This window comes from Pleurodeles waltl, chromosome 11 (genome assembly GCF_031143425.1).
Source record: "Pleurodeles waltl isolate 20211129_DDA chromosome 11, aPleWal1.hap1.20221129, whole genome shotgun sequence".
Classification (NCBI taxonomy): Eukaryota; Metazoa; Chordata; class Amphibia; order Caudata; family Salamandridae; genus Pleurodeles; species Pleurodeles waltl.
Window position 1 is genome coordinate 923,215,595 of NC_090450.1, and position 24,752 is coordinate 923,240,346.

At 42.7% G+C, this 24,752-nt stretch overlaps 1 protein-coding gene across 3 annotated transcripts in view; it reads left to right on the forward strand.

The window, feature by feature from the left end:
• Positions 1 to 24,752, forward strand: part of CCDC62 (coiled-coil domain containing 62) — a 117,222-nt gene that overhangs the window by 42,824 nt on the left and 49,646 nt on the right. For all 3 annotated transcript variants that reach the window (XM_069214959.1, XM_069214960.1, XM_069214958.1), the window contains exons 2-8: positions 4,586 to 4,752; positions 8,204 to 8,396; positions 11,316 to 11,482; positions 12,843 to 12,944; positions 13,507 to 13,678; positions 14,831 to 14,932; positions 19,996 to 20,084. In XM_069214959.1, coding sequence (XP_069071060.1) covers positions 4,717 to 4,752; positions 8,204 to 8,396; positions 11,316 to 11,482; positions 12,843 to 12,944; positions 13,507 to 13,678; positions 14,831 to 14,932; positions 19,996 to 20,084 — 861 coding nt within the window. In that variant the 5' untranslated portion in view covers positions 4,586 to 4,716. The remainder of the gene's footprint in view (positions 1 to 4,585; positions 4,753 to 8,203; positions 8,397 to 11,315; positions 11,483 to 12,842; positions 12,945 to 13,506; positions 13,679 to 14,830; positions 14,933 to 19,995; positions 20,085 to 24,752) is intronic.

Sequence of the window (24,752 nt, forward strand, 5' to 3'; positions counted from 1 at the left end):
TTATTTGTTCAAGCATTATTTCATATATTACCCATAAACTACATTGCATTGCAATATTTCAAACAAGATAATTGTTGTCTTTTGAGAAGAACGCCCACGAGCAAAAACAAAACAGTGGAAAGTGAGAAAAGACGACTTGGCAAATTAAAAGACAGCTATAAAAAAGAAAACTTTGCAATTTTGTTTGTCCTGCTGGGCACGTTTTCTCCAGTCACAAGCCTTCTGTTTGCAGGGCACTAGAAGTTTAAAAGGACAAAATAGTACCTTGATCACGCCAGAAGCAGTGGACGGGCACAGATTAAGTTGAATCAATCTGTGCTTGTTCTCTGCGCCCCAGAGAGGAATGGAAATCTTGCCAGGCCCGAAGTAGGGGAATTACGAGGCTGTAAAGAAGAGTGCCATGCAAGTCAGCAACTGGTGAGCGACAGACGGGCTCCAAGCCCTTTACTGTAAACAACAGAGTCTTGCAAATGAGATGCATGCCCTTGCAGGCATGTCCCCAAGAAGGCTTATGAGACATCCAGCGCTAAATCTCTTTAAAAACAAGCATTTGTTTGGAGATAGAGCTATTGGCATTGTAAATTCATAACGGGACTTTTCTTGCCACATAAATTGGTCAACCCTGCCTCATAATTTCATCTTTTCCTGCCATATAATTCCAGTGGATCAGCATTTAACTAAAGCACTTCAATTTACCTTCTTCCTCTATCTTAAAACACATACAATTATCATATAAAACTTTATAAGAAATAAACTTTTGGCATTCGAGTGTAATGTTCAAAACACCATAACAAAAATATCATTTGCGACGGATTGGAGCGTGAAAGGAAAAAGAAAGAGGGAGTCGGGAGTAAAGAAGGAGAGGGCAAGTAGCGTAGTCACAGTGTCATGGGCCCTGGAGTAATAAAGGAAAATGGTTGACTGGAATTTCGGTAGGAAACTACAGCAGTAATTAGAGTTGGGAGAGGTCCTAGGTCGCTGGGCCCCGTTGCTACTGCGCCTGTTGCTCCATTGATAACTAGGCCTCAGGAGAGAAAGTGGATGGGGTAGAAAAAGAGAAGCAAAAGGAATACAACAGACAAAAGGAAGAAATAAAAGGGATCACAAAGGAATAAAAGGAAGAAGGGAAAGAAAGAACAAGAAAATGAAAACACAACAAAGGGAAGGAATAGAGCAAACAAAGAAAGGGACGGAAGCTAGTGAACGAAAAATAAAGAGGAAAAAAGAATGAAAGAAGGTTGAAAAGAAAGCGAAAAATGAACATTAGAGAAAAAAGAGAAGATAGTGAGAGAAACAAGCAGCGAAAGAACCAGCGCATGTAGGTACTGACACATTTCCCACATATATGGAATAGGAAAACCACTTTGGGTCTTAACAAGTAACTTGTGGCTTCTACATACAGTCGGGAAAAAGAGGGATTTATAGTAAAACGTGAATTGACAGATAAAGATCAGAAAAACAACAGAGAAAGGAAGGAAGAAAGATCTAAAAAAAAAAAAAGTGAAAGGACGCGTACTGAGTCAAAGGAAAGAGCAAATAAAAAAGACAAAGAAAGAATGAAGGGAAGAGAAAAAATAATGAAAGAATGAACGCCTGATGAAGAAAAAAGAGGAATGAAACAAGGAAAGAAATAACCAAGTGTTTGCGAGTTTCAAAGAGGAGGTAGCATGAGGAAGAGGGAAATAGAAAAAGGAGAGGAGTAGAAATAAACAGTTGAAAGAAAGAGCAAAATTGTTAACGTGTGGATTTTAAGAGCTGGAAAGAGAAACGTGGGGAAAAAGAAAACATTGAGAGTAAACAGAGTAAAGGAAAGAACGAAGTGAGATAGGTGAAACAGACCCTCCCAAATGAAGATGGCAGCTAAGAACAGATTTAATCCGCTCCTCCACGTCCTCGAACAGAAGGCAGAGTGTGGAACAGCAGGGGGCACTGCAGAACAGCAGGAGGTGCATTAGCAGAGTTGTATATGAATACAGCAATATTGGGGCACTTCAGATCAGGATTGGGGGTATAGACAGAGCTGTGTCCCAGACCAGAGCTGGAATAACAGAAAGGCACTGGGTGAGGAATGAGAAATGGAACGCTGTGTAATTCCTGGTATCCGAATAATGGGGTGTTGCAGGTTAGGGTTGACAGAGTTGTATGTGAGCTGCAGTACTGGAATAGTAACAGACACACAAGGTCAGAAGTGAGGTATGTTAATAGAGCTATGTGTCAAACCTAGTATTGGTGTGCCAGTGTTGCCGAGTGTTAGCTTGAGGTGCCCTGGTGAAACTACGAGTGGAGCCCAGGTTGGGAGTGGCATTGCCTCTGATACACAGAAGCGAGGCGTCCTGAAGGGCGTGTGTGTGTGTGAGAGCTTTAGTACTGAGAAGAAATGTGCACTGAATGTTAGAATTGATGGATTCTGGCAGAGCTGTTTTGGTTCCCATCAACAGTGGCGTTGGATGTTAGACTTGAAGTGCCCTAGCTGAGCTCTGTTTTGCACTTTTGGGTCCAGTATTGACTTGGCAGTGGGAATGAATATTAGAATTGAGCTGCTGTTATCGAACTGTATGTGAGCGAGGCCCCATTATAGGAAAGGAAGTGACCTCGCTGGGGTAGAACTGAGGTGTACTGGTGGACCTACGCCTGCGTTCCCAGCAGAGTGTACTGACTGCAAGAATTGAGGTGCTCTGGCAGACAGCGTGCGAGGGGTTCCTGGCACTGGCACGGATGAGGGATTGGAGTGTGAGAACAGAGGTGCACTGATGGAGCTGCGTCTGAGGTCCCCGTACTGAAGCAGCAGAGTGTACTGACTAGAAGAACTGAGTTGCTGTGGCAGGCAGCATGCCTGGGGTTCCTGGCACTGGAACAGCTGAGGGCTTGGAGTGTGTGAACTGAGGTGCACTGATGGAGCTGTGCCCGTAGTCCCAGTATTGGAGCAGCAGAGTCTACTGACTGGAAGAACTGAGGTGCTCTGGCAGACAGCGTGCGTGGGGTTCCTGGCACTGGCGCGGCAGAGGTTTTGGAGTGTGAACGGAGGTGCACTGATAGATCTGCGCCCGAGGTCCCGGTACTGGAGCAGCAGAGTGTACTGACTGCAAGAACTGAGGTACTCTGGCAGACATCGTTCATGGGGTTACTGGCACGGCTTAGGGAATGAAGCGTGAGAACAGAGGTTCTCTGATGGAGCTATGCCCGAGGTCCCCGTACTGGAGCAGCAGAGTGTACTGACTGGAAGAACTGAGGGGCTCTGGCAGAGCGAATGCGTGGGGTTCCTGGCACTGGCACGGATGAGGGATTGGAGTGTGAGAACAGAGGTGCACTGATGGAGCTGCGCCTGAAGTCCCCGTACTGGAGCAGCAGAGTGTACTGACTGGAAGAACTGAGTTGCTGTGGCAGGCAGCATGCCTGGGGTTCCTGGCACTGGAACAGCTGAGGGCTTGGAGTGTGTGAACTGAGGTGCACTGATGGAGGTGCGAGTGGGATCCCGGTATGGAGCAGAAGTTGGCACAGTCTCCAAGGATTGCAGAGCCCTTGTAGAGCTGGGTGCCTAGGCTATAATCAATTACAAGTGATCCTCTGCCCTTGGTCTCAGCACAGGGACCACAGGCAGGCACACTTGGTAAAGAAAATCCAAGCCAAGGAAGTGCAGGAGACAGGCTGTTGAGAGAGGGTGCAGAGAGCCCACAAAGACCAAATGTGCCAGAGATAACAGCCTGATTTATAGCCTTGTTAACAGCTAAGCTCAGACAGAGCAAGAATGCTCTGCAAATGAAAGGGGAAGCTTCCCTGAATAAGAGCAGGAAACAAAGTAAAATAAAAAGTCTGCTACAGAGCAGATAAATGGGACAAAGCGTGATTATACAGTAGTTAGTCCCTGCTCCCACACAGAAGAAGGAGGGACAACAAGGCATGACTGACCGCTAGCAAGCAAGGATTTTTTAATTACACTGAAACTAACAAATGAAATAGCTGGAAGCCCACAAAAGAAGTGTACTTAAAAATATACAAGAGGTCATACGTTTACGCTTGACCTAAAAAGTGCATTAGCCCTGGGTGCGTCCTAGCGCTTTTTAAAAATTTGTTTTAGCCACACTGAAGAGCACCTGCTCTGTCTTCAAAACATTGCCACGACCAATAACTCTCACAGGCGAGACATATTGGCTTTGCCAATGCTTGCTTCCTTTATTTTTTCCTTCTATCGTTCCATGCATTAAAGTTTGTTTCACGATTATCTGACTTGCATTCCCGAGAACCTGGGGAGGCTGCAGAGATATGTTTACTTGTGTAAAGCGATGACGTCTTTATCTACTTCACAAAATGTATTTTTGCTATTGTTTCTGGTTATGAGTTCAGTGTATATTAGGGAAATACCTTTCTGGATAGCGTGTTTGTAGACCTCAACAAATGGTCTTCTTGCAATAAGCCAGATAATGGAAATTATTTGGGGCCTGACTAAAGAGTTGTCTACATTTATCTAAGGACCTGAATAGCTGTTTCTTATTTAAATAACAATGTGCCTGTAAAATGTTTCACGTAAAGTGCATTAAAAGTATCATTTGAAATGGGGAGTTGACAGGTGTTTTCATACTTTGTGCAGATGTAGCAGTGTGGTGCCTCTGTAGTGCAGAGTGGCTTCTGAATCACATGTGCTCCACCTCGAACATCACTCCAGCGGGATAGCCACGGTCACTGCTTGTGTCTGTCTGAAGAGTGAATCCTGAACTACCTATGAACCCATCATTCACTCGCTCGTCTCCACCCAAGGTGAAGTGAATAGGAAAATGCTATAATTCTGTATTTATCAACCAATTTACAGTTGGATCCAGCAAAGTGAAATGTATTGTGAGAAAACGGCGGCAGCCAGTGCGTCCTCGTTACCTGGTGCTCTTGGTCCTTGAGCTGAAAAACTCAGTTGTAAAACGGCAGAGAAAATGTGAAAGTCTGAAAATTCCAAGTATGAGATCGTTGTATCTGTTTTCAAGGCTATACGTCGTTTATTGTGGCATTCAGGGCATCTCACCTTCAGGGTCTTCCAGGATAAACCACCACAGTTTGAAACTGGGAGCAGATTCAGTAACTTGGTCTAAAATCTGAGAACGATGCACCAGCTGCGTCCAGGGCCATCAAAGTGACTATTTAGTAATTGTCAAAAGTAGAGTCCCGGCTTTTGTGTCAGACGTAGCCATTAGACACCACCAGGGTCACCAAAGAAGCAAACAACGCAACCTACTGCCCAGCCTTGGATGACAGGCGCCTTGTGTGCCACTCGCTCGCTGGATGCACTGCCTCGGGCAGAACCAATGCGACCTTCAGTCTAACCTCTCACAGCAGTCTTTGATCTCATTGTAAGGAAACAGGCTTTTTACAGGATTACCCAGACCTTTGCCCCTGTTGTGACTAGTAGGTACTGGTGTAATGGATCTGAAATGCCCTGAACCCTGCTTAAGAGGACTCACTGTATGTGCTCTAACTCATAAAAATGGAGAAGTTTAATTGGCTTGCCCCCAATTGGCATAGCCTGACTTACTTGTAAGTGCTAAGTATATGCTTCCAGGGGTACCCAGGGCCTGTAAGTTAGAGTGCAATCCCCCCGGGACTTCAGCACTTGTTGTACCGCCCTGGGTGGGACAAGGTCAAACCTGCCTCCCAGTCTGCCACTCCAAACTGGAATGTCAATTTAAAACTGCTAACTCGACTCTGCCATTTAAAGGAATGGCAAATCCCAAACCCTAAATTGGTGTTTTCACTGCGGAAAGACTAGTAGCTCCAATGAGAGGAATAGAGTTACAGGCTGGTGTCCCAGTCCTGCTATGCTAACTTCTGAATAGGACTAAAAAGGATGGTACTTTCTGGTATCAAAAGAATCAGTGCATTAAATCCGATTTAATGGTTAAATCAAATCTAATGTCACTGGTGGGCAAAGTGCAATCTTAAAAGTTGCTACTTTAGTTGCCTAATGTTTCCAGTGCCTGTTTACTGATGTACACAGAGCTTGTCCTGCAGACAGCTTTCTGCCCTCTTGGGGGAACATGCTAATGGTTCCCAAGAAAGGACACAATAGGGACCTGCATGGGAGAGAGGTGTTATGTCCCTCCTGCAGGAAGCCACACTGGTGTTAATCCAAAAGGCCTTCTTCTGAGGTGAAGCTGCCTTTGAAGGGCAAATGCATAACACTTAGGTGAGGAATTGCTTTATTGTTTATGCAGACAGGCTGGCTCTAGGAACAAGAGAGGGGAAACAAGTTGCCAAACTGGCTTCCTAAGGGGTATATAGCCCTGAGTTAGCCACACCCCAGGGGTGGATTCGGGAGGTCTGTACACAAGAGAGAGGTCTCGTCATCTTCGGAGTGGGTAGAGTGATGCATCCTGGGGTAGCTAGATGCCACACTCCACAGGAAGTGGTCACTACGTGGGAGGGAACCTGGTAGCCCATTGGCTACCAACTGCATTCTTCCTTGAGGGCATTTTCGGAGCATAAGAGTAGCACCGGGCACCTAGATCTCAAATCTCGACCAACTTGGAAGAAAGACAGAAGTAGTACTGGCCTGCTGCACCGAGAGACCAGCAAAGAGAGGCAGCATTGACGAGGCCTGCACCTGTACCCCTGGTGGTTAGCTAGAGAGGGACTGCGCCCGCAATGTTCTGTTCAAGGAGAAACCTTCTCCAGAGCTCAGTCAAGCCAAGAGAACTCAAAGGGCCAGCTGAATGGTCTCTTGTTCGCAGCAAAGGGACACAACAGCTGAAGAAGCCTGTTGTGGCAAGTTGGTAGCCCAAAGTTTTCAAGCCGCTACCACCACTTCCACTGTGCAGCACAGAGTACCAAGACCCGACACACAGTGTTGCACCCAAGTTCGCTGAGCCTATGGGTGCTTTCGTAGTTGCTGGGACCCTTAGAAGGTGAGCTACCGACTCAGTCAGGCCTGTGACTGCGACAGTGGGAGAATGGTAGTCCAGTTGCAATTGGACTTCAGACAGACTGGAGAGGACTTTGTGGGACTTTGACCCTGCAACTAGAAATCCCTCACCATCTATATGGACAGAACAATGCCTGCAGGAAGATCCCCGCCGACCACGTTGCATCCACATCCTCCTTAGAGCATCTTCAGCACCTTTCATCCTTTGCATCAGGATCACTCCATAGGAATCCATTGCAACACGGATAAAGTGTCTGGAACAGTTGACAGACTTCTTCCCCTGTGAAGGTAACTGTTCTTGAGGACCTTGCTGGTCCCCCAGACTAGCTCCCTGCTGGATGTGGTCACCCCAAGTACTTCTAACTGACAGCATTGACACTTATCTAAGTGTTTTTTAAAAAAGATTCTGGGTCCAATTCATTGACTTTGCCAAGGCTTGTTCTCAGTTGAGTGAAATTGCTCAAATGTATTATTGCTTGTAAAATGTTTATAAATTGCTGTTGGATTTCTTTAGTTTTGTGTCAATTTCTTTTTTCAATTGTTTTGGTGCTGTTTAAATGTTTAATACTTGTTTCTATGTGTAGCCTGTGTACGCTTTGCTGCTCTGTACCACAGCTACCCAGGATTGAGCTGAGGGTCTGACAGACAAAACCCACGGGTCCTAAAGGGTTGGTAAGTATATTACATGGTGAGGTTGCACAACTACAGCATATAATATACCCTGTTTCCTCACACCCCTATACGAGCAATTTGCAAGCTTGCTGAAAATAAAATGTTAGAGCTAAGACCCAGGACACTTTGGAACATCCTCACTCTGTTGTTTTCATTGAGAAGCTGTACAATAGAATGAAACTCTTTGAAATGCCAGTGACTTGGCAGAAAGGATTCCCACACACCCTGGCTTGTGGCTCTAATGTCAAATGTGAATGTCTGCCATGCTGGCTTCTAATCCGGCACTTCAAAAAGGTATTTTCTTTACATTTGCCGTTTACATTACATTTAAGTCTTATTTTCCACAGAAAGAGAGAAGCCTGAATGTCCTAATGTTGCCACAATCCTGTATTATTCAAAGTATTTACAGCTTGTACAACCGCTATTTCCTGTATTATGTATATTAATATATAATATATATTATGAAATATGCTGCACAAATTTAATAATATATCATATAGTAATTATAATATATATTAATATATCTCGATTATGTACAGCTTGTACAGTCTCTATTTTCATCTCTGCTGACAGGGTTACTTCTTGGGACATGGATGACTGCTTTTCCTTATTTTGAGCCTTCCCTTTCAGAATCTTGGTGCAGACCTTGAGAATTCTACTATTCAGAAACAAAGGAACGAGCTGCAGCTATTAATTTCCGAGCTGAAAGATCGAGACAAGGAGCTCAATGAAATGGTAGCTGTGCATCAGCGGCAGTTCCTGGCATGGGAGGACGATCGTCAGCGAGTGCTGGCCCTGGAACAGCGGTGTTCAAGATTAGAAAGTAAGTGCTTGGAGCAAAGACCCTACAAGCAGTGCCCCATGTGGCAACCTGCAGCTTTTGTACAGCTCAGAAGCGAGATGGTCTGCACATACTGCCAAAATAGTTCCAAATATGAACAGTTATGTAAAAATACTTTGTGTGTATGTAAGAAGGTATATTTGGACTTGGGTACTCAAATGCGCTTGAACCCTTTCCTGGTCCTTCCTGTGTCTGTTTTGTAAATATGTTCACAAATGATGGAAATATCATCACCTCACGCTGTCATTTACATGGTACATGGCGGTCACTGGTGTGGCCCGGTTGCATTAGTTGGAAGGCACCCTTCATTTTGGTCCTGGTTTTGTTTCCATGCGAAACCAAGACCTGAAAGCAAGGCAGCCTTCATTGTAATATCCCTGCTTTTGTTTCTGTGGCTTAGAAATGAACGTAGGGCTACACTGAAGGCTCCTTTCCTGATTCACCTTTTTTAACAGAAACAAATGCAGAACTATAGCTAAGCCTCACCTGTTATCTGACTTTAACTTTGCTTGTTTGGATTTCAAAGGAGCCTTCATTAAAGTATTATAGTCCAACTATCATATACCTCCCAACTTGCTCGCCATCACTGGGTGGGGGAGGGGCTGCTGGTGCCAGAGGCTTGGACCTCCTCATCCGTCAGCCTCTTTTGTTCACCCGCCTTGCTGTGTGCTAGAGACTATTAGTGTAGTTCTTCCACTGAATAGACTTGTTAGCTGGTAAGAGAAGACAGTTTGCCAAGAGAACAAAACTCCGTATTTATTATTGTTGTACAATACAGTGCTCCTTCAACATAGCATGGTGTCTGAAATCCCTAGTTGTAAATATTTAATCTCATTAAGTGCAAGGTAATTAGATATCAGAAAAGGTGTCCTGCAAGATGCCTGCTGTTGTAAGGAATAGACAGTGCACTGTCAAGCACTGGGTGCTGAGGAGGTGTGCTGTGTTCCCTTCTTGACTGCCTGGGGAAAGTGCAGCTCCTCCCAGTAGCTATGGTGCCATTCCACACAGAACCGTACATGTGGAAGGTGTTAAGTGTCTCCTAGATTCCCAGTTAGGTAGAATAAAACACAAATCAGGAAAAAACACTCCTTGCCAATGGTGTATCTCTTAGTTGAAGATGAAGATTAATTTTGAAGTTATTAGGAAGGCACCAAACTCCCCCTGACAACAGGGAAGAGAAAGGAGCCAAGCAATAACACCCAGAAGCAGAATCCAGAAGAAGTTGCAACTCTAGAAGCAAACATCAGGGGCAGAAATAGTAGCAAGGAGGTGAAGTGTGTGCCGTATCTCCTAATATGTGATTGAAACAGGAAATGACTTCACAGGAAATGATTCTACTTCATCTTGGATTGGGGACCTCAGATAGCATTCTCTGGAAAGGGCGGTGTATAAGGCTTGTCCACACCTCTGTCTTTTTATACTCATGGCATTCGTTTGGCATGTGGATAATAAGCACACGTTTGACATCCTTTAGAGCTGCAATGCTTGTGTACTTGCCAATGTACATTGTCCGTGTGTAATGGTACTATCGAAGGGTAAAACTAATACAAAATATTTTTTTTAAAAAATGTTTGACATCCTTTGCCCAGCTCTGAATTCTGCAGTTACGCTGCCACCTTTCATGCCTGATGCTCCACGTAGCTTGTGGCACACCCCTCTGAGAGGTTCATTTGGCACATGAAAAAGAAGCAACATTTTTATATCCTTTGCCTGGCTCTGAACTCCCCAATCCTGCTGCCCCTCATGCCTGATGCTCCATTTGGACCCTGCACACCTCCAGGTGACAGTGCGGAAAACCCAGTGCTGTCTAGACACTAAAGACACTTAAGCATCCTCTGAGAGCAGCACTGCTGCCTGGCAGCATGAGGAGCGCCACATCTTCTCATGAATGTGTGTAACCTCCGGTAAATTCCCGACACAGATGTAAAGTAGATTAGTCTTAATATGCATAAAGCCTAATGTAAAAAGACATCTACCAATGTTATCTATGCATTCTAATAAAATATGCACCCAAGGGCATCACTGGTTCGTTTATTAGTTCATAATTGTAACGATTCATATGGTTGATTTCTTGCCTGATATAAGTTCAGAAATGAAGGCTTGTGAGATGCCCTCGGGTTCTGCTTTCTCCCAAATCTCTCGCTTTGCCTGATCCCTTTCCACTTCAACAGTGCCACTGCTCCTGTCAACCGACAGCGTTTGACATATGTAGTTAGGGCCTTCTCTAAATTACTAGTATTCGGCTGCACCTGAAAAGAAACATAAAGAGTCGGAGAGATTTATTTTGATGGCATAACCTTAGTTTGAAGTGTGTTAAGCTATTCAGTAGGCTCATGGTTAGTGTGAAATTAGACTGGCATAACATTTTAATCCTGATGAGACTTTTAAACCTGATTGACTTTACTAAGCAGTCATTTTGTTGGTCCTTGTCTCTGGGTGTGTCGCAGTGCCTGCCTTTAATGTGCTAAAGAATGCAAACACAGGCAGGCGTAGATGCTGTTATCGTGTTTGCTATTAAACTCAGACCTATTGTTTTTACCTATGCTCGTTGAAGAGCTAGTGAGAAAATCTGTTTCACCAAAGGATAGTTACTAGATGTAATAATTTGTGAATTTGCTCCATTGACATTTTCGTTAGTTCTGTGCTAATTGGAGAGTGGGTATTCCTAAGACCTTTAAAATGTCTTCAATAGTTTCTTTCTATCACAAGGCACTACTATGGATCAGACATTTGAATAGGCAATCTGCGAGTCAATTACAGTTTTTCCATAGATGAAAAGTTTTATTTTTTCACCCTGAACTAAACTTTATTTTCTCTAAGTGGAATTGACTGTATGGTCTTGGATGTTGCGCATGAACTCGGTTATATGGTTGATACATGACACCAATATGTATTCATTAGCTGAACTTCACCAGAGAAATGAAATAATCAGGACCCTAACAAAGCGGATAAAAATCCTTGAATCTCAACAACATGATCGGCGTGCATCTCTAGAAAGTACTCAATTCCAGCTGCAGGAGCTGTCACAGAAAGCCCTGGAGGCTTCGAGTCAATGTCAAGAACTGGAGGTGAGTTTAAGCTTATGTTTGCAATACTGCTGGTCGAGTCCTACCAAGTGCCTATTTTGATTTTTTAATTCTGCATGTCTGTAGCCATCTCTTTGCGTTTGCTTTAAATATGTTTTCAGTTTCTTCTTATGCATGTTTGCATCGGAATCGCAAAAGTGCAGCTTTAGTAAACCCAGCTAAAATCCAGCTTTCGTGTAGTTTAATGCCAAACCATAATTAAGTGCACAGAGATCAGAATTAGTGCAAAGTATATGTTGGCTGCATGCTTGTAACCTCCCCATCTAGTGTCTTTTTGATTTACTTTACCATGTGTGAGAGAATGGCTGCTGAAAACATTGAGTTCCCTCTGTGTTGGTGGGTTTTCACTCTAGTGCAAATAATTGACCACACTTTCTCGCCCCTCGAGTCAAGTTGATCTTGAAACATTGGCCAAAAGCAAATTATTGCACTGGTGCTTGCAGCTGCAGGATTGGAGCAGGCTTTCGTGAAAATATTTTTTATCCAAATAGTAGTAAGGCTGTCAGAAATAGGAAAATCAGTCCATTCTATGGTGTACAATTCAAGTATATAATTTCCTGTGCTCGTTTTCCAGACCATGTTTCATAGAATTTATCAGCACTCTTGAACTTATAAAAGAAGTGCAACCAGCTTTGAGGGGGGGACCTGGGCTGTCAGTTCGGGCTGGACTGTTTCCATTGGAGCAGGGTCAAGACTGAATTTGCATACAGCAGGGTCCAAACTAGTGACATGGTGTGCAACATAACGTTGGACTGGGATGCGGCTCAGAGTCATTTCCAGTGGCTGGGGTTATTTCAAGCATTCCATCCATCACTTTCTTTGTATATTCTAATTTTTGTTTAACAGTTTCTGTAAGTGGTAGAGCGCAGTCCAGTATCGCCTAAGGACAGTGGCATTCCTGCTGCACAGCAGTTCATGATCTTCTTGCAGCCCTTAGGAAACATTCACAATACACAGACATGTACTAGACAGTTGATGGTAATATTTAATGTCTTCTTACAGTACATACTGAGGGTTGCACTACTGTGACCTGATTTTACAATGAGAGGCCACCTGCTTGTAAAAATGTAACCCTACTAGAAAACATGGCACTGGGACAGCCAACGCTATTGACACCAATGTCTTAATACATACAGGCTTGAACGTGCAAAGATGACGTATACTTATCAAAAGAATACCTTAAATGTTTCTTCCGGCGGAGTACTTTTGAAGTAATCAGTACCCACCAACTTTAAACCCAGTTTGGCACTGTGTTCATGACTGACAATGTGCAGAAGCGTTACCAGAATACTAAGATGCTTTTGCATTTCAGTTTGGTTTCTCGTTTACATCTATTTTGTAGGAGAGGAATCAGAATCTCAGTGCTTCAGTGCTGGATCTCTCTGCACAGCTGGGAAGGTGTCAGGCTCGGGAGGAGGAGCTGAGCACTATGCTGAGTTTGAAGGTAATGTCACTCACTGCACCGTCTACCCGCTTCCTGTGTCTCTGTTACTTATCTGAAGTAGATGTGATCCCCAGGGGGCGCTGTCTTACAGGAACGCTGGGAAATGATGTTATATGAATGGAAAAGGCACTCATTCCTCCAACAAATCCATGCAACACTTTTAGCCAGAAATGTGTCTACTCAGCTGGCGTGCTTGACTTCCCTGGAAACGTAGGAGACCAATAACCATGTAAGGGCACATTGATGTGGATCATGATGGGTTGTTTTGTGATCTTTTGCATGTAAAATGCAGAACTCTTAATATTTTGATTGATTTAGGTGCTGATCCTTATCCTCTCATTAGGCCGCGCGACTCCATTAAGCCACACTGGATCAGCAGTCTTTGGAAGCGGTCTTCACACGCTTAGACTGTTGTAGAGAGAGCACAGTGTTTTGGCTTCACCGTTTTAATACTGTGACACATAATAAAAAAAACATATCTTAAAAATGTATTTTCCACGTTCAAGTCATAAAAATATATGTACTCTTATTCTGCTGCAATGCTACATTTGTCTTTCTTTAGGACAAAGATATCATGGAAGCAACAAATCACATTACAGAATTTACTGCCAGGTTTCGGAACTTGGAATGCGCTTTGCGGGATGCGCGGACCAGGGAAGTCCATGTTACCAAAGAAGTGGAGGAGTTGAAACCACGGCTCAAGGGACTGAAGAGCGAGATGCTCAGGCTTAAAGGTCAGTCATTCGTCGGATCTGTTCCAAGCACTTCCGCTTCGCACTTCTGGAATTCGTGGTTCACTTCTGCAGGATATGTATGATGTTGTGAAACAAGCCGATGGAGATCTTTTTTTTTTTTTTTTAACTTTCTTTACAAACCTGTACATTTAAAAAAATAAATGATATTCCTAAGTTGTCATCTTCTACCAGATGAGTCTTCCATCTTGTAAAACTGACTGCAGATCAGTTTTTGTTGGGATCCCTTATCTTGCTGTAGTCTGCTACCCTCCATGTTCTCTTTTTTTTTTTTTTCTTCTTTTTCACCCTAAACTCAGACATTTATTTTCACCCAGTAACCACCTTCTACCAGCAACACCTTTTCTACTTCTTAAGACTTTGCCTATGTTCCACTGTGACTAGGCGCTACCTTTCTGTCCTCTAGTTCGGTGTCCGCTCCTGCTTGCTCAACCTGTAGTGATCCTGGTAGACACATAAGACAAACTAGTGTAGCCCTTTTTAAATAAAATCACTTTTCTATTGTGTTGTATTTAATTCTTAGAATTCCTATTTTCTTGGAATTCAAACATTTTTTCCTACGTTTTCCAGGCTTTGAGACTGCATTGAGGTTTTTTTAATCAAATTTGTTGCAATTCATCAAAGTTTTAAACTATTTTAGTTATTTAACAAAATTGAAATTCACTAGCTTGATCAGTTATTCTGACTGTGAATGTCCACAATAGTTTTACACCAGAATCAGTTATGTCCCTGAGATGCGAGATAATATCATTAAGAACTGCTTTCTCACAATAGTTACAGTGTTACTTATTATATGTCTTTATTTCTGAATGCCTCATTGTTCACTTCCTGGTAGCACATATCTTAAGGGGGATATGGTGCAATAGTCAGGCAGCAAAACCTATGTACATCATAGTTGGAAAGAATGTAAGTTATTGTTGCTGTCACCGAGCCCATAACGCTTCACGCTTGAAACACCAACATTCAATCATTGGTTATTTGTCATAATAACAGCATCATATAAACTCAAAGTGTCGAATATGAAATGTTTAATTCAATGTTTCACCCCCTTTCTCTTCTATTTGTAAACAATAAGCTCGAAATTTGTTGTATTGATCATAGTCTTGATATTTATTTTTGTGTCCTGCTGTGCAGAGGACCTAATGGAAAAAACAGCAGAAAATAATGAGCAGCGGGAAGAAATAATACGTTTAAAGCAAGAGCACAGTACTTTTCAATCGGAGTTGGGGTTTGCAGGTAAGCAATAATCTCACGCTAACGACACATGCACAAGAGAAGTATAATCCTTTTAGCCTCCTGGCACAATGTTACTGGAGTGCACTTCAACAAAAACGGTGCATTACACTACTGTGCATGTTCAAAATGGATAGTTATTGATTGCATCAAATCTAATGTTGCAAAAAGCATTATTGCTCTGTAAATGAGTTTCAACCTTGAGCTTGGGAGTCAAAGCACTAATATACCTCCCTTTACAGAGTGAATTGTCTCTAGGTGCTGACCTGTGTGTGACAGAAGCCCACATTGGTAGAATATCATAGATTAGTCTGTGTCTAAATTAAGAGGAGCTGGGCTTGGCCCACACAGACACCACTTTATACTAGCGACTGTGTGAGCTACCTGGATACTTAAAGCGACGAGTGGCCAACCTGCTCTGCTAGATTATAAAACGAGGAAGCGTCAATGAAAGGTGGACCTAGTTCCACATCTAAATTGGTCTGTTTAAAGCCTGTTGGGATTGTGACTAAAAATTGCACGAGGCCTTGTAGCATATAAGATAGTGTTTAATTAGATCTGGTTATGTTACTGCTTTGTAACTGCTCAACAAGCATGATCTTGTAAAGAAGCAGAGCTTTAGTATTTAGAAACTTCATCCTGCTCATATGGGTTCGCAGGCGGGTCCTTCCAGTGGTACCAGACGTGATGCTGTGTTTTGCATTGTGCTCCTGAGTCTTAGGATGAAGCATAGACTACTTTAGAGTGGACGAAAATGCGTGAAGCTGCCTTGGCGCAACAACAAGAGGCAAAGGATGGAGTGTGTTTCTCATCCGTGTTGTGCTTGTCGGTCGCTACCCAGGGCCTGATCAATGTGGGGTCAACTCTGCTTCACATAACTGGGCTTACCTAGGTAGCCCTGAGGTTGTTATGTAGTTTATTTTGAACCCTTTATCTTCTGTAATAGAAGTGACAACTCTTCATAGTTTTTGGACAAAGCGAAGCTTTTGATACTAGTGCAATAGCTTGACTTGTAAGTTATTTTTACTTGTTCTATGCTTAGGAAACAGCACAGAGAAATGGTTGCAAGCAATGTATTGACCTCTGTGGACAGAGGGGTGATGGCTTATTAGGTTGACTTTTGTCCATTGGTTCCTGTTTTTGATGCCACTTTGTGAGGGCCTTAAGAAGTAAAAGTCTCCATTCAGCTCTTTGTGGCTGTGGTGGTACAGCGTTGGATGTACACGTTTCATTTCTATTACCCGGAGGAGGTATTTAGAAAGGGCTTTTGCCAGTGTAAATGGCATGGTGGTTCGGGTAATCTGCATCAAGTTGGGCCTTTAATCCTGAAACTCAATTGCAGATGTGCGCACTATGATATTCTGTAGGGGTGATTTGTGGAGTTGTGGAATTGGAGATTCCTGCCCATGTAACATAAAGGGTGGAGTCGCCCTTATACGTGGTTTCGTTCCTTTATTCCAGAATTCTACAAGAGCCGAAAGTGCTTACATTTTCTGCTGCTTTTGGAAAATGTTATTTTACATTTAATTTTATGTTTTTATATATAGAATACATAACGGGTAACTAAGCAATACGGCATATATAGCCATCAAGGTGTTCTTGTGACATCATAAACCATGAGCTGGAGTAGTTTATAAATGTCAGCTAAACCACTAGATGGTAATAGTGGACCATTTTAAACGGTAATCATTATGTATTTTAAATATTCTATGATTTATCACTTGAATTTAGTACTCATTAGAAAGATTTGGAGCATCTCGGCATGATCCTCAGATTCATTTTTAGTATTTATTATTTGCCAGAGACTGCAGATATGTCTGTCGGTGTTTTGAGAAATTTGTTTTTCTTGTTGGGGGCGGTGGGAGAATAAATAATGTGCTAACATTTAAAATTTGTTAAGATGCAACAGAGTGTATGTTGTATGAGAGCCAGGAAGCTATAAATATATATATTCCAGAATGTGCTTTGCTTTTGCAGTATATTGATACTATAGAGTAAGATTTAACAAGTCTGAAAATGGGATAAAAGAGCAGCGTGGGGCAGTGAATACAGCTTTATTCCGAGAGGGCTCTCTGTGCTCAGTGTTTGTGTTCACACACTGGGGAGGATTCAATTGCAGATGCGTGCATCAGGGATTGGCTTGCGATGCTGAACTTGTTGGGTGTGCTTGTTAGTCCTCTGAGACTAGCACTGTTTATTGTGAAAGCACTCAAAGAAGAAACGCGATGTTAACCATCCATTTATCTTTATTATCTGTTTAAATTTCCTGCAAATAAAGTAAGCCATGTGAATTACACAAAATAGTTCATAGTGAAGCCCTCTTTTCTGTAAGATACTAGGTATGAAACCACTGGCAAAATTCAATAAAATGCCTTACCCATGCAACAAATAATTTCATTATCCCAGGATGTGATGTTCTAATAGGGTGATGCTGCTTTCTCCTGCCCCTTCACTTGCTATGTCCAGGTGCCTGGACTCCCATGTCAGAATTTCTGTCTATAAAAGGGGTCTCCAACCTTGTCAGGAACAAGAGCTATTTATGTTCACTGAAAATCACCTCGAGCTACAAATATTATCAGTGTTGTACATACCAGACAAGATTACATTCGTTTTTTTAATAAAATCTTTTTATTAGTTTTACATAAAGAAAACACAAACGTACAATAATGCTTCGCAGCAGGCAGAAATCGTCATGACAGTTAAACATAGGTTTAAGACTGTTATGGTATGCAGGCAGAGTGCAAAGGTCAATAATAACACTGTATAAATGAATATTCTAGTCATGTTCTCTGTGCACTACATCTCTCATCCCCAGGCCCTCTGTAAGTTCTCCATGGGGACCACACCTTTTCCCACTTTCTGGGGTACCCTCTGCTTTGATAGATTGTCCGTCCAGAGAAGATTACAGTAGTGACCACCTTATGCAAGGTTATCTGCTGTGATCATGTCAGTGCAGGATTACCAGCAGTAATGTTATAAAAAAAAAAAAGCTTCATCCATTTGGAATGGCTCTACAATGGTAGTGAAGAAGAGCCACAGCTGCAATGCCCTTGGCACCAAGGTAATAATATCAAGGTGTTATTAGTAATAGATCCTCCAATGCTGCATGATTTATCATTCAATTATCAGCTTTAAATATATTTTGGAAATGGTGGGTTTGGAAAATACACACATTTTCAACTCAAATTTTTCAATTTTGGTATAATACATTCATTCAGCCAAGCAAAAGTTTCTAATTTAGCAGGCCGGGTTGCACGCAGAAGATCTACTCAAAGGTAGTTTGAGAGCTACCAGTAGCCCACGAGCTACTCGTAGGAGAAGCCTCATCTGCAATCTGTTTGAATATCAACAGGACCGCGAGTTCCTCCTGCAGTGAGGTTGAATTCAATTCCTCATTTTTTTTATTTTGTGGATTTTTTTTAAACTGTTCATCTATGGGCATCTGAATTCACATTTTTATGAGGAAAAATCCTTATTATAGGTTCCTAGATTAGGAACTTCAGCCCCACCTTGGAGACTGAAGTATTTTGTTAGTGGTTTACTGTGTCCATTTGAGTACCATTCTAAATATATCTGTCATGCCTGTGTGAAATGTCCATACCTGAGACAGCAGGAAAAGTAACAGAACCCGCTGCAACCTCTTTCCTCTCTCCATCCCCTTATGCTCTATGTACCTTAAGCTGTAACCTGCAGTGACAGGAGCACTGATCTCAGTAATTCCTAGTCGTTGTCTGAAGGACTCTGTGCCAGGCATTGTCAGATACAGATGCTGGGTTTTGTGTGTGTCACGGTGTTCATTGAAGAGGTCCTAGCGTAGAACTGTGGCAGCACTTTTCGATTTACCAGGCGTGTTCACTGTAGAGTACTCACTTTTAAGCAGTCTGACAAATCCCTCTCACTTTGTGACAGCCCTGAATGGGGGGAAAGGGTAGAAGTTACTTCCTGGAGAGGTGTTTTTTTTTTTTACAGCATGTTTGTATTTTGCCTCGATATTAAGTGTACCTCATCAATGGAGATGCCCAACGACTTTAGACATGACACTGGGCCACTTGACACCTCGCTAGTAGAAAGTTGTGTTTTTAACTGCCTTTATTGCATTCTGGTCTTCAGACAGATTGCAGTTGCATACACACCAACACTCACCAAGTTACATAGCGCTGCGTAAACGTGCCATGTTGTTCATGGCATTGCATCAATCAGTTGTCAGATGTTCTCTGTAAGGCCACATTGCGGGGCTCTTTAAATTGTACTTACTACAGTTATGCTTACAGAGCATCAAAAGTAGGGGAAGATCTATTTGCTGGTAGTATTTATGTTCTTGTAGTCCACATATGGGGATGTGGTCTGGGTTACACCCTAGAAATCCTCTGGATCGTCTGTCATGTGCAGACTGCCTCATGACAGCTGCTGCCGCAAGACCGCCAGTTGTTAGGTGTTTGCTGCCCTTAGAAGTGAGCCTTGAAGTAGTACCAGTGTAGAAGGTGCAGGCCGCACTAAACTCCCTTCGATGCTTGGAACATTGCATGTATACAGGAATTATTTCAAAAGCTCCTAAATACATTGATGAGCTAATTAGAGCATTGAGTAAATGAAGTCTAAAATTACTTCTGATTGCCTGAACCCTCATACAGTAAACAAAAACGTCACTTCCTGACCTGCCACAGGTGTATTTATATAGTGAAGCCTAATTTATTTTATCAATAGAATGTAGTTTATAAAACAATAATGCAGTGAGTGAAACAACGTTTTTATTCAACACTTTTCAACTATCCACCGAGGCTAGTTGATGTTATGTCAGTGGATACTTGTTATTTTTAATTTGTCCTTGTTAGGATGGTATATACATATTTAGGCCACAGACTTGCTACTTTGCAGTGGCATAGCTTGTGCACTATGCATCAGGTTGTTTTTCTAACCACTTCCTTGTAGCTTGATGAAGAGCTCTGGGCCTTTGGTCCACTTTGTTGTATTTGTCTTATTAAACGCTTTGCAAAATTAATTTGCAGTTTCTGTTAGTGAAAACCCTGATGCCAACATTTTGTACCTTTTTTTTTGTTGTTAAATAGCTGAGAGAGAGAAGCGGAAAGATGAGCTTTTGGAACTGGCAAAGTCGAAGCATGAGCGAATGGATACAGAGCTGTACAACCTGCGGCAGGTAAGCCTTTGAGTAGTTAACTCTGGCAGATGAGCTGCCCTCTACATAACTACAGACTGGCCAAAGCATTCAATGTTAAGCTGATTTATTGCCATCTCCCTCCTGCGCTTTGCACTTTCCATGTTGGTGCATCATTTGGGTCATCCACTGAGAATGATAATGTCTGGACACTTTTTCATGCTCATAGCTGCTTTCGTTTTTTGCTTTTTTTCCATTTCTTTTTTCAGTCCACGGTGCTTTGTTGAAGGTTTGCAGAGTAACACCATGGATCATTTTTGTATTGTTGAAAGTTCAGTGAGTTTTGATCATGTACCATTTGCCTAGCAACATACATAAATGTTAGACATGTAATTACATATTGCAACCGAAATAGTTTTCAATCACAGAATATTTGCTAGCTGTGCTTGTAATTCCATAACTGGAGGTAATGATTTAATACCCTGAGCCCTAGGTAATACCAGGTCCTTTAATGATATGGAGCCTCCCAGTGTAACAGGACTTTTAGATGCAGAGGGCCAAACGCTATCGCAGACCTTTTAGCCACACAGAGCCACAGGCTATTTTGTGTCTTCTCAGCTCTGCAGAGCTGCAACGTGCACCACGTCTTTAAGCCACTTGGGCCATAGTGCTCGTCTGTTATTTGAGCTACAACAAGCTATAGGTCAGATCGAAGTCTTTATCTACATGATCATAGTAGGTTGTATGAAGTGTTGAAGCGAAAGGAAGAGAGAGAATGAGGATAAGTGGGGGATGCCCAGCTGACTGGGGGCAGAGCGGGCCTGAGCCACAAGCTGAACTGGTGGGTGTTCATGTTGATGCGAGCCAAGGAGAGGAAAAGGCTCTGACGGCTGCACTGATGTCCTATTCCAGCCTGACCTCGGGCAGACATATGTGATAATGGATGGATGTTTTGCAAAACTCAACCATAGACGAAGCCAGATGTTGTAATTCAACAAGCATGAATTGCATACGTTTTGCTTCCTTGATACAAACTGTGAAGTTCTATTTATTTTGACAAGTAATTTAGCACAGTAGAACTTGTAGTCTTCTCTTTTGTTCTTAAAAAGCCCACTGGCTGAAGGTTAGATGCAGGATTAAAGCATCACTATCACTGTTGTACACAAACCATCTAGAAGAATGTTCCAAAATGCTTAAAAGAAATAATCAAACCATACTACCCGACCCAATATCAACACTTGGCGTGGTGAGGAGTAGAAAATGTCATCCTCGAAAAAAGTGATTATATGGTGGTGAAAACATAAACTTTGAAGGATGCAGAAAATAAGGAAAGGAGTGTAAGGCAGTAGTCTTTATAGGCATTCACTATTTTTGATTACTGTGGTGTGCTTTGTAGTTATTTTGTATGTTCAAAGTAGGAAACAGTAGGTCCTACATACTTATATAGTTGTGCTAAAGTCCAGGCTCCATGCATTCTGAGAGAAGGGTGCTTAAATGTCAAAGTACCTGAGTCCATTGCAGCTCAACGACGTTTTTGGGAAATCTGGTTGGGTTTGGCTTGTCAGCAACTACAGGAGTAGCCAGAGATGGTTTGAATGAGTGAAGGGAGGTGCGAGGTTGTCCGCTGATTTAACAGGTAGGGTGAGGGTCTTGTTGTGTCCTTTGATTTCCTCTGCTTGATGTCTGAAGCAAGAGGTTGTGGAGAAGATAGAATAAATAGGGTGTGGGTGGTAAAGTGGGAGATATTTTTGCTAGAGATAGGGATTAGTACTGTGGGAGACAAAGGGCAAGCTGTTACAGATCAAAGCCTTTCAGAAGTAGAATGTGAGGTCGGTACATATCTCGAGGAAGCTAAGGATGTGTTAATACATAAAAATAATTTCACATGTGAGTTTTGATGGGGACAGTAGGTATTCCTGTCCAATGCAGCCAGTGTTATCAGTTGATAATGTTGTGGTAGAGTAAAAGATTTTGGGTTCAGTGATTAATGCGATTGTTTCTTCTGTGTCCAACACAAGGCAGTGCAGTACAGATTGGGTTGCAAGTAGCAGAAAAGTTAGTTACCACTTCTTGTTTAGGAAGAGGTTAAAGGAAGTTATGGGCGGGAAGGAGAATAGGTTGGGACCAGTATCCAATGGGTAATAAGTTAACCTAAAGGATGCAATAATTTTGCTTACAATATCTGTGCAGAAAGGCAACAAAAGGGGCGTCTAAGGCAGAGTTCATCAGAATGCGAGTGAAGATGGGGTGGTTTTACAGTGGATGCAAAAATAATTGGCAGATAGTAGCATGGTGTTTGTTCCAATGAGTTTGCATGAAGGGATAGAAATTGTGTATGGGCTGTAGGAGAGAGCACAGCAAGGGAAATCAGGGATAGGTCCACAAACATTGATGTTAGCAGAGAAGGATGTAATGTCATAGGCTGACAGTGTATTCAATGACAGATTGAGAAGATAAGCACAAGAGATAAATTGAAGGACTTGAATGATGCACTGAGATTGTTAGTGCTTGTTTTGATTTCCTGCTTTGACATGAGGGGATGCATTGCCTAAAGTTTAGAATGGTGGTCTTGGTCCAGGGTGGTATTCAAGGTGTTCCGAACTAATAAGGTATTGAACTAGTAATAGAACAAAAGGTCCTATTAATTAGGCGCAAGGAGTCCTTGAGGGGTAGGGCAGGAGAGGCATCAATGCAAGCAAGTAACCAGGTCCCACATTCAAAAGTCCAAAATGGCAGGAATGGTTCATGGCGACATACGCCCCACATATCAGAGTGAGACATGAATGTGGAGGATATGGTTGGAAGGAGAGGGACCAGTCTAGTGGAAACGCTAAATTCAGTTGAAGGGAAAGGTATGGTAATGGAGTTGTTAAGGAGGAGGTGTCGATGTGGCTGTCATCAGTGCAGTAGCCATTGGGGGTGTGGATAGTGAAGTAGGCGACATAAAGGACCATGTAATTCTCAAACGAATGCTCTGGTTTGGCTTAGATTGGTGTGTGGTTGTATAAAGTATTGATGAGGAGGAGATAATATCTGGGAGGGAAATAGAAGACTGTTTATATATTCATTTCGATGGGGCAAGGCTGGTGTTGGTGCCGTAAGGCACGTGGAGATTAAGTGATTTGCCCAGAATCACAGGATGTTGAGCCGACGCTGAGACTCAAACCTGGTTTCCCCAGCTCCGAAGTCAGCAGCTCAGGCTGTTACGCTACACCATCTCCCCTAATCCTGCAAAATGTTGGCCTATGGGGTGCCACAGGTCTCCTTGCTGATCCCTACTTGGCCTAACATTTATATATAGAACCTTTAGCTAATATACTACAATTCTATGGCCTGAAAACCATTGCATATGCAGATAGCACACACTTGTTCATCACTATGGATCCGTCTTTATTGGATACTGCTGCTTCTTTCAGATCCTGCCTCAGGGCATATTGCACTGGCTGGGAAGAGTCACTTGCAATGCAACACGGAGAAAACTGAAATTGTTTCGCTCAGGCAGCTGAGTGAGCACTAGCTGTGCACTTTGCTTCCTCCCCCTCCCCAGCCTTCCTGCACGTTTAAAAGCCTGGGGGTTAAATTGGAGGCTGAACTGTCTTTCCAACATCCGATCTTGGCCATCGCTGGAAAATGTTTGCCTCTACTTTGTTCTATTAAGCATTTTGTCCATCTTCTCCCGTTTACTTCACATAGGATGGTAGTCCACACACTAATAGCCTCAAGGAGAGACTACGCGAATGGTCTGTTCGTTGACCTCCCAGTCAAATCAATTAATAAACTTTAAGTGGTCCAGAACTCAGCAGCCTGCATCATTTTGGGCCTCACCAAATGTGTACATGTGCCCAAACGTCTTCCCAGTGTGCACTGCCATCGTTTGTGGGGAAAAGAATCGATTTGAAAGCCCATACCATCATGCAAGAGGACTTTTATAAGCAAGACCGACAGTATGTGACCAAGAGGATCACACACTATCGTCCCCATGATTCCTTTGTTCTGCCTTGCTGGTTTCTACTCCTAGGTTTCGTCATGCTAGTATGGAACACTGTTCCTTAATTGCCATCACCAGCACTGAATGGAACTGGCTTCCTTATATCCTGTGCATCACTCCTCACTAACCTTTTAGGACAGCTTTTAAAAAACTCTTGTTTTCTACTCACTGATTTGCCCGGTTTTATGTTTTTGCTTTGGTTCTAGCGCTGGGGCACTCCTAGGAGTAGCTGTGAGTGGTAAAAACTCACTCATTCGTTCTTTCATTCCTATTCAGTAGTGCACAAGTTTGAGAGATGGAGAGATTGGAGACTGGATCTACAGGACGAGAATTGCTAGGAGCATGGAGGTGATTGGGTGTTGCAACAATAGGGAGTTAGAGGTGATGAGAGGTTTAGTATATAAGCAACAATAATTTTATTGGATAAAATTTGTCACAGATGCTTAAGAAGTCCGTTCCTATTGCAGAAATAAATCACAAAGCACATAGGCCCAAATAACACAGTTATTGGATGATTGACATGAATTTCATAGTCGTGGAGTAGGAATACATCATATGATCAAAGAATAAGTTGTTCCCTGCGTATTAGGTGAAAAGGTGCTGGTGTGGTGCATCAGAAGAACAAGTGACTGTCCATATACAACAACCAGAACACAAAGCAATTCGGATGCTTAGGTGGGCCTGCCAACTACATCCATGTTTCAGTCTTTCCTAAATGGGCT